General features: G+C 41.9%; 1 protein-coding gene across 2 annotated transcripts; it reads right to left on the minus strand.

The window, feature by feature from the left end:
• Nucleotides 1-13,452: 13,452 nt before the first annotated feature.
• On the minus strand, nt 13,453-18,901 carry yy1b (YY1 transcription factor b). Of its 2 annotated transcripts, none has more exons than XM_088403159.1 (5): nt 18,136-18,901; nt 16,437-16,599; nt 16,264-16,324; nt 15,127-15,285; nt 13,453-14,411 (listed from the first exon to the last, which is right to left on the minus strand). In XM_088403159.1, the coding sequence occupies exons 1-5, from the start codon at nt 18,710-18,712 to the stop codon at nt 14,229-14,231; spliced, it is 1,143 nt and encodes a 380-aa protein (XP_088259285.1). In that variant the 5' UTR covers nt 18,713-18,901; the 3' UTR covers nt 13,453-14,228. The 2 variants fall into 2 exon arrangements, with proteins under 2 accessions (XP_088259285.1, XP_088259286.1); XM_088403160.1 differs by having other exon boundaries at nt 16,437-16,587; nt 18,136-18,898.
• Nucleotides 18,902-19,148: the final 247 nt, after the last annotated feature.

Here is a 19,148-nt window from a genome sequence, read left to right on the forward strand (position 1 = left end):
CAGTATGTGTGTGTTGTTATCAGAAAAAAAAGGTTAAAAGATGTTTTGGGAGAGCATTCGGTCACTGTCAACGGCGATCTGGTTGGGGTTTGGACTGCGGGCTGAGTTAACGGGACGGCCGCGTCTTACGTAAGTAGCGTGACGTCAACATGTCAGCGTGCCAAAAATTCAATTCATGTTAATGACGTGACTCAGTGCTTTGTGATGACATCAGTTGTGTGTGTGTGTGTGGGTGGGGAGAAACACAATTGATTTTGAGTGACAACGCATGAAGGGGACCAATCTTCGGGTCAAGGTTAAAGGTTAAGACTTGACTTAAGGTTCACTTTGAAACTATGCCCAATTCTGCTACACACCACATGATGAGATACCGTGGGAGAATTACATTTGGCAAGTCGCCACATAAGCAATCTCCACACATTGTATATTGTATTGGATTTTTGTTTGAACCTCAAAAACGTGGCGCAGTTGTCAAGGATGAAACAAGTGACACGGAGAGAAAACAGGCTGTAAAAAAGAAGAGAGTAAGGACATTTGGGGAGGCTGCTAATTCACCCCAGTGAAGAGCTGCACAATTTGCTTTCTAGTCATACGTGAAATAATTAATGCAGTGGAACTTCGGCTTTTGTTATTAATCAGTTCCAAAAAGTCTAACGAAAACAAAGGAAAAAAAAATGCTCATTAATCCATGACACACAAACGTATAAACAAACATTAACGAGCTTTATGCACAAAAACTGAGATAAATACAAATACATGACAAATGAAGTGGCTAATAGAACGCGTCACATTTACTTTTATTGGGAGACCTTTGATGGTGTACGGAATATAACAAAAAAGTGAGAGAGGTGACCCACTTTTCAAGTTGAAATTTATATTGTCTCACCTTCGTGATCAAATGGCTGGCACCTGGAAATTTCTGCCATATCGCGGAGAGAGGATTCGAGTGACGGGCGGGGCATATTCCACAATACAAGATTAGACCAAAGCTTATAAGAAGTTTCAGACAACTTGGCAAAACTCAGACTTTGACTTTGATTTATTATCTTTAACATTGCCAATATCTACTTTCATCAAGCGCCGCCATCTTGCCTCTTAACTCTTTCAGTGCCAAGCGTTATCAGAAAAGGAAACAGGCCAACAGATTATTGTGCGCTACGTCTATGTAAATATGGGTGCTGCCGCGTGAAAAGATTGACTTCCATTCTTCAGTTAGAATTGATAATAGCTGTATTGTAAGTGTGAAAACGCTGTCATCCAATGGTCACAGTTGGGAGCGTGTCAGATACCTCCCATTAAAAAACATTTGACAAGAATTGTATTTATTATTGCTGTTACGGTTACGGTTATAAAAGAGAATTCTCGTCCATGGCACAGAAAGAATTAATGAGGCCATGTGGTTCATTTTTTTCGGCCGACTCTGACGCACTTAGCATGAAAAGGAAAAGAAACTACTTAACAAAAGAAACGTAGCATTATCGCCCTTATTTTATCATCGTCAAACACATATTACGCGGGCAGCTGAAAAAAAAAAAACTATCGGGCTCCAGATGACTTTGTGAACAACCACCTGATGAAACAAAAGTGAGTAAAATCATCATTTTTCAGTATATTCGCCAATCTTTAGGGGAAAGGCTCCTGACGGGGTTAGCACCAGGGTTCAGTTCACGGTTAAGGTCCCAAATTTGGCGCTCACGCTCAGAGCAGGTTCCGATTAGGTTCTAGTTGAGGTTTCGCCGAGGATTCGCTCCAAATTTGAACCTTTCACTGATCCAGGACTAAGTGCAGCCTAGCGTACCCGCGCGATATTTATCCAACATTGATCGGAGACGGCAGCCGCGACACTGACATCAACATGAGCTCATCCCGTGTATATTTTGGTCGCCGGATGCTGTCTGATTGATTCTTACATGCGCTCTGCCTCTCGCAGCGGGGAGTCTCTCGGGGCTATAATACATACAGCCGTCCGGGGTGCGCGGGCGGGGGGGCACGCATGTACGACAAAGCATCACTTTCATCCGCGCCAGCTGGTTGCTACCGTGTTTATTCAGCATTAGAAGCTCATTAGGGCTGATTAAAATGCTAAGGAGGCTGGCCGGAGCCTCGGTTCATTCTTTGGCGATAGAAAGCCAGAGGTGCCGTTAAATAATAGATGAGGGGGGGTGAGCCGAGGAGCGGGGGAAAGGTTTTTGCGAAACAAATACGGAGAGGAGGAGAAGGAAGAGGAGGAGGGGAGCTTGGAAATAGAGGCCACAGGGGGAGTGAGACGGAATGTGAAATAGGAGGAGGAACATCTTTGCGCATCCTTCTTTTGCAGCCTCGGGCTCGTCGGCGTCAGGGCAAGCGCCTAAAGTGGGGTAGCGAAGGAGGGGACGACCTTATTTAAGTGACGGATTTTGGATGACTGGAGAGCAAGCGTCTCCGCAGAGTGAATTTCAGACTCTCAAAGCGAGGGCGCGTTCCGTTTTTAAAACTGATAGATATGTCTGATTATCCGTGGACGAGGGGGGAAAAAGTCACTGCAAAAAAAGGCAATAAAATTAGGAGCAAAATTGTATTATTGTTCAATGCATTAACATTTGTCTAGCAAATCTTAATATACATCAAACTCGTTTTGTTTTGTTTTTTTTTTTAAATAAATGAATCACATCCAATCAGATCCATGAAAAAGGAATTTAAGAGATTAATAGATTAATATGCATTTTTTCACTCCTGAGTGGTACGTCCACCTCGGGTTGTTGCCATGGTGACCACTGAAATGTAATGCCTAGCACCATTGCTAAGTTTATGTGTTTTCAAAAAAAAAAAATGGAATGAGGCCCACCCCAACAGAGCCGGCTAGGCAATACGCGTTAGCCGGCCATCGCGACCGCACTGTAATGTGACCATTGCCATGACAACAGTCGGAGGTGGAAGCGCACCGATGCTCTGTTTGAAAGGCTGAATTCACTCTAATTTAAGATGGCGACATCCAAGTGTGGTTTCGACCTAAGTTGGGGTTAGCGTTAGGACTACCAAATTTGATACACCACAGAAACGTGTGCTGTTACGTGAACAATGCCGAAAAAGGAAAAATCATCTCACATTTGAGATCAGGCATCAGAATTGTGAAAAATCAAGCAATCTGCACTCAAACGAAACACTATAGGCATCAAATTTCACTTTATGACCTAGAAAAATGGATGCTACTTGGTCTAGCATGTTTCTTATGCCTAAACATGTTTGAGCTACAAAAGTACATTGATTTGATCTGGGTAGACCAGATTGACGCATTTCGATCCAATCCAAAGGAAAGCTGCGTTTTAGGGGTGTAGCAATAGCTAGTTTGCTAACTGCACAAGACAATTGCATTGGACAACTGCTAATGTGAGTGAAGGTGCTCAAGGTGACTCGTGGCGGATTTTAAAGCTCTCACGCGTTGCCATTTTACCCTTGTCTCTTAAAAAGGAAATCTAATCATTTGTTGCTACAGTATACAGTATCTATTCTACACAATTGAGTAATGCATCACTCAGTCTTTGCACTTATTTTCAGGAACTTTCTCCATGAATGAACGTTTCTAAAACAGAACAAGCAATAGGAGAAAATTGTTTTTCGCGCGGGTGTTGGGTCTCGCCCACAACAGCCTCATTCCCCACTGTCCAATTTGAATCAGACGCTCCTTTCTACCTCCGCTGTTCCACCAATTAAATTCAATTTCCGCCTTCATTGGCTTGTCATTTTCTTTGTGCCACTTTTAAGCTGACGGCATGAGTCTCTTTATGGAGGCCGGGCAGGCCACCGCCGCCATCGCAGACAGCCCAACGGCTCCAATCGGCGCCAGCGTCTTTGTTTTTAAATACATCGGCGGGCCTATTAGAACAAACCAAAGAGGCAGTTTGAATCCTCCACGTAATAGGAATACTTCATCAAAAGCGCCTTTTAGCACCGTTGGCCGGCCGCCGTTTCATTATCTTCCTGCAGCAGGCGCTCTCATTAAGGTTCCCGCATGACAACATTGTTTCCTCGTTCCTGGGAGAATGCGACGAAGAGAGCCCGGGGGCCACCGAAGCCTCCCCCCACCCGGTCCCCCTCGTAGGGGTGGCGGCGGCGGCGGCAAAAAAATATGCATGAGCAATTATGATGGAGTATGCATTATTGAGAGGAGTAAATGGGTCCAGGATGAACATCCTAGCTCATTAATAGTGAATGTGACTCCTGTTTCTGGGAAAACAGCCGTCTGGGCTGCGGGAGGGATGGGAGGGGAAATTGAAATGGTCAATTCACAAGACGACCGCCTTGTTTACTCAGCAACGACGGGGACTGCTTCATTTCCACTATAGTGACTCAGGATCGAGTGTCCGGCCCAGATGGTGGCGATGAAGCGGGACTTGAGTGAGGGTTAGGCTGTATTTAGGGTATGACCCAGGTTGAACTTAAGACGTATTAGTCTTTGGGAAATTCCAGTTTCTTGGTTCCAAAAAACGCTCAAGACATTTTTTTCTTGCGCTCGAGAGCTCCATATAGGCTGGCATGATGGAAGTAAATGACTGTGCACACTTTGACGCGGCTGGCGTTCAAACTGATGACATTTTAAGAAACCAGGGTGACTCAAATGTGTTATTTCAGCTGGAAACTTGGTCTCATAGATGCTAAATATCCAGAAAGATGAATGATCAAAGATAAATGAAGATTAAATTTAAGTTAAGAAAAATGTTCAATCAATCAATCAAATTTTATTTGTATAGCCCTAAATCACCGAAGTCTCAAAGGGCTTCACAGATGAAAAGAGGTCATGTGGAGACTTCTTTCGAAAAAAGAAGTCATACAGAGACATCTTTTCAGCGTAAGGTACACAACAGCATCCCCTGTCAAAGCTCCCAGAAGGGGAAGAAAAATCACAAAAACCCCAATTAGGGGAAAATCAGAAACCTCCAGAAGGGACCACAGGTGGGAGGAGCCCCCTTCCAGGCCCACAAGTTGAAGTGGATGCTGCATGTACCAAATACAGACAAATAGATACACATAAACAATATAGATTACAGAAAACCTACTGTGCTAGCACCAAGCATAAACGTATATATTTTGCTTTAATCTGAATACTGGATATTGGATTCGAATTTTCTGTAGGATATCCGACTATCAAAAACAGTCGCTAGCGACAGCCCGAGCAACTTGTGGACCCAGCCCCTTTTGTTCATTGTAAATTTCAACTAGCCATCTGTCCTCTCATATATAGAGCGGAGGCGTAAAACCAATATTGGCTCCCACCACGCTCCCTAAAGCACATCCATACGCATCTAAGCTGCAAGAGGTAATTGCACTGCTTTATTTTAAAAAGAGAGCCTTGTTTACTCAGCACCCACTGTGACTACTTCAGCTCGGCTACAAAACAACACAGCGCCAAAGCGAGCCACTCAACTGGTGCCATCCTGCCAGGCCAGTTCACTTCCATCGTACTTTGGACACAGTCAAGATGCAAAGTGAGCGAGAGCTTCTGTGGGATTTTCTGGGTTGCCTTCAGAGAGCGGGAGGGAGTCGGCAGGCCAAGCCAAAGCGCGGTGCCAGCGGGGTGCTGCGTTTAAAGCCGGGCTGCATTCATGCTGCGGTCAAACTTCGAGTGGCAGAGTCATCGCAACAAAGCACGCTCAACCGGAAGAGATTTTCAAAGAACATTCCAGCCGTTTGAATGTTAATTTTGTCTGATTCACATGAAATTTGGCACGTTGGTTAAACATGACAAAACACATGAAACTCAAGAATTAGTCACGCTGCGAGTTACTCGTGTAATCTGCAAATTTGGTTCAAAAGTTCTGCTTTATGCCTCTTTCGAGCGTCTTCTACCCAACTAAATTCCCACCTGAATGAATTTCACCAAAATTGGACCTGGTACCATTTCTCAAATGGTGCAAGTATCCATAAGGTACGTGATGCCACTTTGGGGCGTACTTGATTTTTTTTTTACAGCCATGACAGGAAACTTACATGATTTTTTTCAAAGTAAGAGCAAATTAGGTGGAAAATTAACCCCACAGGTCATGACAGTTGTCGATGCCGTAAAGTAGGAAAATTGCCGTAAAGAGGGGACGAAATAACGTAGTCCACTTCGTAACGTTAAAAAAAAGCGAAGCCAGGGACGCCATTAGCCAGGGGTGCACTGTACTTACAAAGTTCACAAGACTAAAAAAAATAGCCTTATTTTTGTCAGAGTACAATTTCTGCAGACTGCAGAATCAACCAACTAAAAAAGCACAATTCAAGCTAGTATTCCCGCTACGACTGCTGCCATTACAAGCAAGTATATTTGAACCGGGTATAGCGATTCCCAACCAGTGTGGTATTTGAAATTGGAAAATTTGCAGGGCCCTCTCGGTGATCTGACGGCACAGTTCAGTAGATACACTTTTTGTGACATTTTTGTTGGGTGGCATGCCGTGAGGTTTCTCTAACGTGGCTCAGTAAATGTTGGAAGCAGCGTATTGGGCAGACGGGTAACAAAAGTTACCTTTTCATCAATGCCGGCGAGCTCCAATCATTGACAAGAAGTGACGTTACTAAAAAAAAGTCCATTCCTGTGGCGATCCATATATCAAAGGACGCCTACGCTTGCCACTTAAACATCCATCACCTGTCTACACAGTTATCCAGCCTTTGTTTTTTTTCCCCCCACTAACTCCTGATGCTCACCTCCATGTGCAGCAGGGGTGACGGATGACAGAGGTCAGGCTGCATTTTATACGGCGACACAGACGACCACCATTAGCGAGCATTTGCCTGATAGCGGCTATTGCTCATCTGGGTCATTTGCTCAACGCCCAAGCTCAGCCGTGACGGATCTCTCATTGATTATCCAAGGCTGGCAGATCACGGAGAACAAGTTAGTCGAGAAGGGAAGAAAGGAAGGGGGGGAAGGGGGGGGTCTCACCGTTTAAAGCCTCTTTAGTGATGCCATTCAGATTGACTTTTGCAAAAATGGATTGTAATCTTGTTAGTGCTTCTGGGCTGTGTGGTGGGTGGGAATGGCAAGGATGCTTGCCCTGTTCTCTCTTGGCCTCAACACAATCTGAAGCACTGACCTCCATGTCTAACATAAATGGAAATATTTCAGACTGAATTTGGATTAAAACTATTCCCAGTTCATTCTCGTCATTTAGTCTTGTTTCTATTGGCTATTGTTTCGATACTGTTTTCATCCAATCAAATTTCATTCTCTTTGCTGCTGTCTCGCTGTGTTCAATCATGTCTTGTAGCCCCCCCACAAAAAAAAAGAAAGTTGGGGACTCCCAAATGAGAGTACGTGAAGTCTCTTCAGAGGTTACGTGAGATTTTAGCAGGGCTTTTTTTCAGCATCAACAAAACCAGCATTTATTTTCAAATTAAGAGCAAAGTAATCGGAACATGATGCAATTTAGTGTTAAACAGTGCTATCCTTTGCAAAATGTTGTATGCCTTCATTTTGAGAAGTTTTATACCATCACACATTGTCATTAATACATTTCCAGAATACATGCCAAAAATAAAAAACACGGGCTACGTCACTGAAAAAGATTTAGAACCACTTAACTCGAGCACACTAGACACAAACCTTTTCAATCGATAGACCGCCGAAATGCCTTGAGCCACTTCCACAGTACTGTAATTAAATTACGTTAATTGGATTTATTTCGTTGTTACAGAATATAAAACACATTCTCCTCCAAAGTGTAATGGTAGCTGGAGCGCTATTTGCAAATTGAAAGCATGTGTTATCTTTTCCACGCATTTGAATAACAGAAGTCTGAGGAAAAGCACACAATTCAGGATTTTCTTGCATCCTCCAATCCAGCGTTACTAATAGAACTAAGAATAAAGGAGTCTATTAAAGAAAAAAAAAAAAACGTATTACAAGACTAATGCTGTGTTTCATTTATCTGAAAACGTTTTCTCATTAAACTTTTACTTCATCTTTATGTGATAAGATTACGACTTTATCATTAGAAGGAAATCCTTTAACTTCATTCTTGTAAAATAACTTACATTCATCCTGACCAAAAAAAAAAAAACCTGCTTTATTCTTATAAACATGATTGCATTTTTTTGATCCCACAAAAAGTTTGAGAAATCTTAAAATAGACAACGAGAAGGGGGGGGGGGGGGGTCGCGGTTCACTTCCAAATGTTGAGTCACGCTAGAGCGACCAAACAGCAATGGAGACAGCCGCCGGAGGGATTCCGTCATCCGGATCATATGGGATTACCAATCCAGTCTGTTTTTTGCGGGCTAATCTTATTTATTGCCGGCGCTGATCTCATCTAAGTGTGCTTGTCGAGTGTCGCGCTTAACGCGGCTGTCATGCTAATTGGGGCGGGCGAGGCTAACATGCCAACGCGCGTCGGAAGCGGCCCTCGCAGCTATGCTTGATCATCCGTCTTTTCGTACAGCGAGCGGAAGATGAGCAAGGATTACTCTCTTTTGCAGCGCAAGTTCTGACAACAACCAGGCAACACAATGACACAAATACCACGAATAATACGTTCCGTACTGTTTTGTTTTAGGAGTTTGGTCATGCGATTTTTACAAAGTGAGCCCTAAGTGATTCTTACTTGACCCCTGAGCAACTGTGATGCCATTTTCAGTCGACAACGGCAAGTAAAAAGAAAGAAAAAAAACTGGTGAATTTCGCTGCGTCATTCTTATTTCACAAATATTCATCGGAAAACTGGTTTCCTTTTTGTCTTGACGTCACCTTCAAATAAAAAAAAAAAGGTTGAAAAACCGTTTTTTCAATTTGTGCTTCCCAGCAAGAAATTGTTATACTCTCTTGGTATTTGTTGTCTAGTTTGGTAACGGGGTTTTCTATTCTTTTCTGTTTTGGTCTTTTGGTGGTGTTTTGTCTTGTGTGTTTAAGTTCTTGTTTTTGTTCCCCTGGTGTGGGTCGTGTCTCGTCAGTGCAACTGCCTCCACCTGTCCTCGTTAACCTACTTCCCTTGTGTCTGCCAATCAGCTCCCTGCTCCTATTGTGTCATGCCCAGGTGTTCCTTGTTTGCCTCGTGGGTTTTGAGTGTATTTAGTTTCCTGTTTCATTCAGTTCTTGTCGGGTCATTTTCGGTCATGGTCTATGTAATAGGTGTCACCAAGTTAGGATGATTTTCAAGCTCCTGCAAAGCTTTATGATGAGCTAATCATTTGAATCAGGTGGTGGTGGTGGTGGTGGGGGGGGGGGTTCTTTTATCTATAGAGAACAAAGGTTTTTTTTTTTATCTATAGCGAACAAAGGTTTTTTGTTTTATTTTTGGAGAGAATCAATAAGGCTCTTCCAATTTTTTGGGTTGCTGACATTAGCATTCTAGCGTCGGGACAGGGACAACTCAGTGGCTGCATGACATAATTATCAATTCTGGGATGGTTAATACGGCAAAAACGAGAGCGTCAAAGCTCCAAAACACAAGTGGTCACACCGTATCGTTGCAAATGACCGCAGCTCATTCCGGGGCTTTAATTACGGCGCGGCGAAACAAATCGGGCGGCGGAGACCAGACTGCAAATGAGCGCCGACGAGACAGAAAGGAGGAAAAGAAAGTGTGTCAGAGACGACGGCAGATGAATTACAAGTTGTGTGACAGAGGGAGGGAAAGAAAATCAGCGGCCTTGACATTTCAACTACTCAAAGGCAGCAATCAGATGTGTAACAAGCGACGATGTGAGCCCAGAAAACCTGTCTGCGTCGCATGTAGACTCTCTCTCTCTCTCTTGCCTGTTACCTTGGCAACATGTTTCCTGCATGGAAATAGCATCCCTGGCCGTGCTCCTCGCCGCTGAAAGAAGAGGTGAAAAAAAAAAACATTTGAATATCGGAACAGGTTTATGTTATGTCATTAAATACGGCATACCTAATCGTTGTCAATTCTCGAGTACTTTGTTTTCATTTATGCTTGTCGATGACCATGCAAACAGGGATAACTCGATAAGAGATTTAAAATAAGCGTAAAAGTAGTAGTGGATACAACCCCTGCAACAGACGTCATTGGCAAAAGAAGAGGAAATTCAAACATGTATTCTAAATTAAAGAATATGGAGCAAAATGATCAGAAATAGCATAATAAAAAATACAGTAACTGTAAAAAAATTGATTTTGAAAAGCATAAAAAAAGAAACAAATCATCATTAAAACTATAAAAATAGTGAAAAGAATAAAAAGTCAAATGTAAAAAGATCTAGAAAGATCAAAACCACGAAAGAAATAAAAATGCAGCAAATGAGAAAAAAATAATAAATAATAAATAAGCAAATCAGCAATACATATAGACAACATAAAAAACTATTCAATTAAAAACATTAAATGTAAACTACTGCAAAAAATGGAAAAAATGCAAATAAAATTTAAGTATATTTAAATTAATAACATTATTTAAAACACTAAGTCTGAAACCAAACTAATTAAATATCAAAAAAATCCATTTAAATAAACTACAAATTATCTGAATGTATTTCCCGCATATATTCATTTAACATTTTGTAATTTTCTTGTGCCGTTCACAAGTAAATGCATTAGAGAAAAACTATCAATGGCACTCATAAATACGGTTTTATGATGCTACGTGATATATATATTTAAAAAAATAGTAATGTGACCGTGGTGGTATACGCTTTTGCTACCGTTGGACCCATCTCGTATTCAATCCCGTCAGTCTCAGGAGGGGGAAGAATCTATTTATGCAACTGCTGCCACCTTATTCACCTCCTCTGCACCGTTTAATGAAATCCAAGCGCTGTAGTACAAAAAAAAAAAAATCCCGCCTTTACAAGTGAAGGTGTGCTACGTCCTTGTTTCTGGGATACAGACTAATGAAAAGAAAGAAAATCCTGCGCTTGCTCGGAGACTGTGACGGCTGTCGAAAACAACTAACTACAGCGCAGGTAAACACGGAGCAACGGGATTAAAGGGTGTGTGTGTGGGGGTGGGGGGTGGGGGGGTGTAATGAAATAAGCGCGTGAAAGAGAGCAGCTGCTGGAGCCTTGACAGACTGCAGCTGCATAACAAGTAGAGCATTTACTCTGCCCTTGCCTTTGTCAGTCACACCAATAAAATAACAATTCTGCTTGATTGAAACCTCTTAATACTTCAGGTACAGTGGAAATGACTTTGACTGCTGCAATCTGGTTTTTAAATCAAAAGTCTCCATGTTTTTGTTGCACTGTGATATTTTACTTTAAAAAACACAGTGAGGACAAAAGAGTTTTTTTTTCACTCGTGTTTCACTTCAATTAATATTGTGCTGCACCTTCTGTTGTGCACTCCTTCGCCACCTGGGGGCGGTAGAATTTAGACCTTGCTATGTACTAAAAGTGCATGCTCACTATTCCTGAAGAAACTGCAAAATGTATAGTCTTTATTGCAGAGGACTAATAACATATGCCTGTAAGTATCGTTACATTATCTGTCAACAAGTTTCGTTCCACTTTTGAAATAGCTTAAATAGTTTAAAAAAATAAAAAAAGCTATTTTCTCCTGGGACCAAGCCTATTGGTCTGTGTCCACTGTAGTGGACATTTGTTTTTTGGTCTATCATTCATTAAATCACACCTGACCAAGTCCTCAATCAGGGATTTGAGATAAATCTATAATTGTCAATGCTGCTGTGTTGTACAGCAATTTTAGCAAATGGTACAGTTAAGTATGACAAAATGACAAAAATGAACAATCTTTGACGCATTTCGTTTCTTAATCAAAGCAAAACAGTCATGGTCAGAATAGTGCAAATGAAACAATTTACATGTAACTTTTAAACTCGGGTTTATATGCAACATGTAATAGAAATGACTGCTAATGACTTTCAGTTGTTTATAAAACAGAACATTTCAAACGCATGAAATGATCATTGTTTCTCCGATATCAACAAACATTTTTAGGAAGTAATTTAATGGGCCTGGCGACTTAGCTTATTTTATTTTAGTAATGAACTTTTTCAATAAGTAAGTTACCTGCTTATCAAGGCCATTAAAAAGAATAAATAAATACGTTTTTCCTCTCTTTCTGTTCGCTTCTAATGTCTGCAGCTATCCCTGTGGATTTTATGCCCGGATGTGAGGGATTTTACTCACGTTAATCGTTGTTACTGGTGGTTTTAATGTTGTGCTCGCTACTGCTGGGCAGGGTCTCGTCTTGGCTTGTCAATCAATTTCCTGTTTGCGTGATGACGGAATTTCCGGTTGAAAGTTTCTCAAAAATAATCAAGAAAATATTTTAAAGATCGAAATGAAAATTATGTTTGTTTGTTTGTTTTTTGTTTTTGTTGTTTTTTTTTTACATTGTCACAGGGTTACGAAAACATTAAATGAGTTTTAAGAGTTGAACCTTATAAAACGCCAATATCGTTGCCTGACTAGAATATCCTCTATGAAAATAACACAAAAGGTGAATTGTTGTGCGCTTAATAAAAAGCAAAGGGTGACTGGCTTCGGTGGTGAATAGTCTTGAATGTGCAGCAACAGCAACAGGATCGACTAATTGCATAAGCATTTTCTATATAGTCCTTCATTAGAGGTGTTCTGCAATGTCTGCATTCAACTGAGAATAAAAGTAACAGCACCTCTTTCTACCACATTCAGTCGTGCATTTTCTATTTACAATTAAAAACAAAACAACAAACAGCAAAATTGTTAACAGTAAATGTCAGTCTCTCTCTAATTTCTATATTTCACATGAACCACTTCAGAGACGAGATTTTGTATCAACGGCGCCAGTGTAATCAGTGCTCGTTTGCGTTTGATCCCCGAGAATCCCATATCTTAGTATCTTCACGGAGTGTGATGAATGACTATTGTTCACACATCTGATTGAGCTATCAATTGCTTTCGTGAGTTAATCTTAATTTGACTACTAAGAACTGTGCGCCATTTTCCAATTTTTGCATGGGATACGACTCACAGTACACGAAGGGGATTAAAGCACCTTGGAGAGCTCCCGATGTGATGACACCCGTGACCAGCAGAGGGCACCATTACAACTGAGCAACCGAATCAACTTTTCGGTTAAAGTTGCCAAGGACTCCTATAAATCCGTCCACTATGACATTTGTCCTTCAATTATCTGGCACTATGCCTGTTTCCAAATTCTCACATTTAATATTTACATATAAACAAATAAACAAACCATATGGTAATAAAACAAGTATTTTCAATCATTAAAACATAACCCGTACACTATTGCTACATTTTCAACTCATTTAAAAATATTAAAAACACAATTTTTTATGATAAAAATTAGTGTCCTTCCATAATGCGATATCTAGCAAACGTTCAAATGAGAAAGCAGTACCTTTTTAGAATCCATTAAAATGATAAATAAAAGTGTCAATTTTTTTAGCACCTATAAAAACACACAAAAAGATCATTTAATGAATTAATGCATGTTTGTAAATCAGGAAATAAATTCTAATCTATTTTTTCTCATTTACTGTATGGTGAAAATGACAAGAAGATAATGAAAATGACTTAATCTAACAACGTATTTATTATTATGGCCAGAGCAATTTGACCCACTTGCGTATGCAAATAATCTCACCAAAATAATAGAACCCAACAACAGCAAAGTCACAACTGATTAAGCATCTTCCATGATTAAAGCAAATACAGCAGGCATCTTCCCATTTGTTGCGAACCGTCTTCTAAACCACAAACATACAAAGATGAAAAAAAAAAAAAAAAAAACATCCAACGGACTACTTTAGTGCCAGATGCCTAAATGATAAGAGAAAATATTTCACGTAAAAATCAATCGAGAGAGAGCCTCTGCACCAGTTGTGTTAATATTCCAACGGTATGAGTGTTTTTATTGTGGCCAGTTGATATACAACATGGAGACAAAAAGAGGAGTAATTTTTCTCAAGTCTGTACACCACATTCGGAAGAAAAAAAAAAAGGAAGTGAAGCTCGCATCTCTCTCGCCGCTCGAGAACAGGAAACGCCACTGAAAGATTTGCTAAACACTCTTTGTCCAAACGTCTACGAGGAGTAATAGGTGGTTATTTTCTTGTGCCGACAAGGGGTTAGTGTAACATAGCTTTGTTGGTGTACAATATGCACACCGGAATGGCAAATAAAAGCCTCGCGACTAGATGAAAAGCACTCCGGTAAAAACAAGTCTTTTGCAGGGGGGCGGGGCTTCAACTTTCCCATTCAAAATGCCAATGGCGAGAGAGGGGGGGAAAAGTGTTCAGTGTTTTGTTTTTTTCGTCACGGCGCGTTTAGAGGAGGAGGAGGGAGGCGTCTCATTGGTTGTTCTTGGCTTTGGCGTGTGTGAGGATGTGCGACTTGAGGTTGGTGGACTGCGCAAACTTCTTATTGCAGCCGTCGAATGGGCACACGTAGGGACGGTCGCCTGTGTGGATGCGCACGTGGGTGCGGAGGTTGAAGTCCAGCGAGAAGCGCTTGCCGCAGCCTTCGAAGGTACACTAGGAAACAAAAGATACGCAGGTATTGAGCGTTTCATTTCGACCTGTGGCAGGAAAGCAAAGCGTGGAGAGTCTCCGTCATGCAAGCGGCCTCAAAAATTTTTGTGGCATTCAACACCTTTGATAAGTGGACCTCCGGGTTACGGCCTCCTTAACGTACGTTTTTTTTCCACGTTACGGAGTGAAATACTAATTTTTTTCCTCCCCTTTTTACGGCATGTTTCCCGCTTTACGGCGTCAATAACCATTCCAAAATTCCAAATTTTCACTCGAATAAAGCAATCGGTTGCTCGTTCATTCCCGCAATGAAACGACAGCCAATCGAGTATAGTGAAACACTTGTTTGGCGTTAAATGTTTGAATGCTATTTCAATTTTAGATATCTTATCCCTCACAGAAATGCTGGCGTAAGAATAGCTCATTAACGGGGTTAAGACTGTTAAAAGCTTTTCTCATACAAAACCTTAAATGGATTTATTTATTGAAAAACCAGCTTCTGCCTCGCATTGATGAAAAAAAAAAGCAGCCAGTGAGAGGTTTCCTCCGTGACCCACCTCTCATTCAATTGAACAGCCTGTTAACCCCATAACCCTCGTCTAATGGATCCATTAAGTCGGTTTCCCTCGCACGCGCTCTTACGCGGCGCCAATCCGCTGACTTCGAGTGTATCTCCAACCTCGTAATTGTATATGGTTTTTAGATTGAAAAAGCCCACCTGGAAGGGTTTTTCTCCCGTGTGGACGAGCTGGTGACGCTTGAGCTTGGAGCTCTCCACGAAGGCCTTGCCGCACTCGGCGCAGACATGGACGCGGGGCCCGTGTGTGTGCAGGTGCTTCCTCATGGCCGAGTTGTCCCTGAACATCTTTGTGCAGCCCTAGCATGAGAAACAAGAGCACACCTGGTGATCATGGGAGGAAAAACTGCGAAGGTGGTATGCCCCGAAATAGAATATGTGGGTGTCATCTCCGGCATTTAATCACACGCTTTCCACTTCCTGAAGTCACACACACTACATTATACGACGTACACATGGTTGAGATAGAGCGGTGGTTGTCAACCTTTTTTCAGCGATGTACCCCCCCAGTGAAATATCTTTTCAGCCAAGTACCCCTTAACCAGGATTTTGGAGTCAAATAAAATATTAAAACATGCCATCAGTGTCCGATTCATTAAACGTTAGGCCCTTTCAAACTTCATTTGTATTGTTCCACGATAATCAATCTTAAGCGCCCTCTTTTGGATCGTAGAGGACATCTCTTATAAAAAAGAAAAAACTTTTTAAGTAATTATTAATAAATATTTTTCCACAAAACCTGTCAAGCCTGTTCTAAAAAAATAATTATAAATATTTGTCCATCGAAAACAAAGTGTTCCGTTTTGGGGTTACAGTAGAGATCTCTTCACAAACATAAATAATTATTAATACATATTTTTCCACAAGAAAAGAACCAATATAAAAAGTCAGACCTGCACTAAAAATAAACATTTGTCAACAGAAACATTTTCAACTTTTGGGATCCTAGTAGAGATGTGTTCACAAAAAGAAATCATTAACTTGACAGGTGACGAGAGGTGGCACATAACAAATTGGGTCCAACCATTCTCTTAAGGGGGATAATCTGGCCTTTAACAATAATGATATTGAAAAACCTACTGAACATAAAATGTGTTTAATGAACTTATATTTTCCTGAAACATTTCATTCAATCATTATTCTAAAGGATTTTTGCTTGTTTGTTTTATTTCAAATCTGAGGACACCCCTAGGGGTACTAGTACCTCCATTTTGAGAACCACTGAGATAAAGCAGTATAATTCAAACGAAAAATACTATATAATTAATAAAAACTTACTTTATGAGGGCAAGCTATCGTCCTGGGAGCGTCGTCTTCTTTGATTTTTCTGGGTTTCATTCTGTTTCGGGCAAAATTACACACCATTTAGCAAATAAGCAAACTGAATAATAGCGCTTTTAGTTAATTAACCGTTTCTATGATGAATAATAACTTGTATGAGTAGTACGCACCTGGCAAATTCGGCCAGCTGCTTGGGATCCGAGAGGTCGATGCCCGGGATGCCACCCGGGGGCAGTTTCTTGCCCGTCATGTACTCAGAGTAGTCGGGCGGCGAGTTCTCGCCCACGATCTGCTCCTCCACCACCGACTCATGGTCAATGTCTTCATGGGTGTCTAGAAATGCATTACAGAACTGAACCGAACAAAAAACGCCATGTCCCTGCAGGAGAGTTTGTGGGATACATCTCAACTGATTAACATCAGTCGTCCACTTTTATGAGAAAATGACCTCATTGTGCCTCAGATAACATTACGCGGCCAAACTCAGGGGGCAGGAGAGCATAGTATTATAGTAAATAGTTATATGAATAGTAAATATAAATGGTAAACATTATAGTAGTATAGTAAAAATTATAGTATTATAATTAATACAACATTATTATTTTAAAGAACTGATAGAACGGATATTGTCAGTTGCCTCCTGACTGATAATTTCTTTCTGCTTTTGGCCAGCTGGATTAAAAAGCTTAGTATTACCCTCAAGCTGTAGTTTGGCTATAGCTAAAGTAAAGGAAAAACTTAATTGTGAAATTAAATTTTGCCCATAATGCACACCACTGTGCATCTATCTTATACATTAATATTTTTAATTCATGTAGGGAGAATTGATAGGAAAATTGATTGCTTCGATGTTTTATCACTTCCTATCGCTGGATTTGAACAATTTTTTCAAGTTGTCTAATTTCACTTATTTTGTATAGAAAGGCTCAATATTTGCACATTTAGCTCATCTATATCTGCAACGCAAAACAAAAACTTTTTCGTTTATGTCAGATATCTGCCAGGGTAAATCATGGCTTCCTGCGAGCACATCAGATTAGTGTGATATTCATACTTTATGTTATTTTGGTTATTCATACTTTTGGTAATATTTTTATCATGTTGTATCCCGTGATTTTTCGTAACGTAAGAGGAGTGAGCGCTGGCTTACTAGGAAGTTTGGAAACACAGTATTAGAGGGATTAAAGTGTCCGTAGTACGGTGCCATTAAAACACACACGTTTGTATTTTACCTCTATGTAACTACTAAAGCATGAAACAACTTCAAGGGCGTTCGAACATTACGTGTGTGACGTATTAGGCACGCTACACAAGGGCTGGCTAATCGAGGCCTACTGGTTTCTTCGGAGCAGCTAACTGCTAGCTGCTCTTTAAAGTTAGCCAGTAGCTAACGAAAAATATTTTGCCCATAAATGGCCAGAAAGGACAATTTTGGAGTGAACTCGTACGCGGCTGGAGTTTTGAAATAAGCGTGATAGGGCGTATGGGGCTGTTGTTCAGTCAAACACGGGCACAGTGCGGCATTTCGTTCGTGTTTGGCGGAGCACTACAGCACCGTAAGCACCATGTTGTCTGGGCCCGCCGCGGTCGCCATTTTTTCGGGGGGCCGCCGCCATACTTCTCAGGCGTCGGGGAATATGGCGGCGCCCAGTAACACCTAAAACATGGCTTCCCGTCAAAACAAAAACATTTGCCCGAGGTTTCCGCGTCCAAGCCAAAGTCCTGCGCGGTTACGCTCGCCACTTCGCGACGGGACGGAACGCTCCGGGAACTAGTCGGGTGCAACAGCAGGACAACGCCCTGGCAAAGAAGGCCTCGTTTGTAGCCGAGATGTGACAGCGACAGCAGGGCTAACTTGACAAGACTTACCCGACGCCCACATCGTCACGGAGAATTCCCCCTCCAGAGTTTTTATCTGCACTTGCTTCTGTTCCCATTTTCGCGTTCCGGTATCCGTGCCGCTCATATAGCTCTTTTTGCCCGCTTTCTTCCCGCCCGAGCCGCCGCTACCGCCTCCTCGTTTCACCCGACCCATGGAGCTTTTCCCGGCTACAGTCACTAACGTCTGCTCGATGTACTCATCCTCCACCCCGGGGGCCGGCACCGGGATGAGGATCTGGTCCTCGAAACCCCCGCCGCCGTCATCCGTATGCAGATCAGAGTCATCCCCGCCAACGACTTCCTCGCGGGTCTGAACAAGGATAACCTCGGGATGGTGGTGGTGGTACTGGTGGTGGTGGATGGAGCCCGAGTCGTCGTCCAGCGGCTGGAGCGCGATCATGGGTTGCACGTCGTCTTCGTCCTCGTCGTCGTCCTCGCCGCCGACCACCGTGGTCTCGATGGTTTCCACCGGGATGGTCTCAACCTCTATCTCGTGGAGCTCCACGATTTCGGCCGGCATCTCCGCACCGTCCGACCCGATGTACAGGGTTTCTCCGGATGCCATGTCGAAGTTCTCCAGCTTGTCTGTCTCATTCACGCCGCCTTTATGCACCTGGTTTCGGGCTTTCGGGACCCGCCGCGTTAAGTTTCACACGCCCCCCCCCAGCTCCGGTTTTTTGCTCTGGCAGACTTCACTGCTTCTTCGGCTCCAACTCTCGCCACTCTTCCGTCCCGCGCCAGATCTCGTCGCCGCTTTGCGCCTACGTGGGGAAACACCGCGAGACTTGGATTGCGGGGCGGAAGTCGCCTAAAATGTTTTTTAAATAATAATAATAATAATAATAATAATAATAATAATAATAATAATAATAATAATATAATTAATAACGCCCATGAAATATACTTGTACTTCATATAAATATATTTATATGTACACTTTGACAAACGTCAGGAGACTCGAACGGATTTTTTAACATTTATTTTCGTACCAAAAACCCACA

This window comes from Hippichthys cyanospilos, chromosome 20 (assembly GCF_059441005.1).
Source record: "Hippichthys cyanospilos isolate Australia breed blue-spotted pipefish chromosome 20, RoL_Hcya_1.0, whole genome shotgun sequence".
Lineage (NCBI taxonomy): Eukaryota > Metazoa > Chordata > Actinopteri > Syngnathiformes > Syngnathidae > Hippichthys > Hippichthys cyanospilos.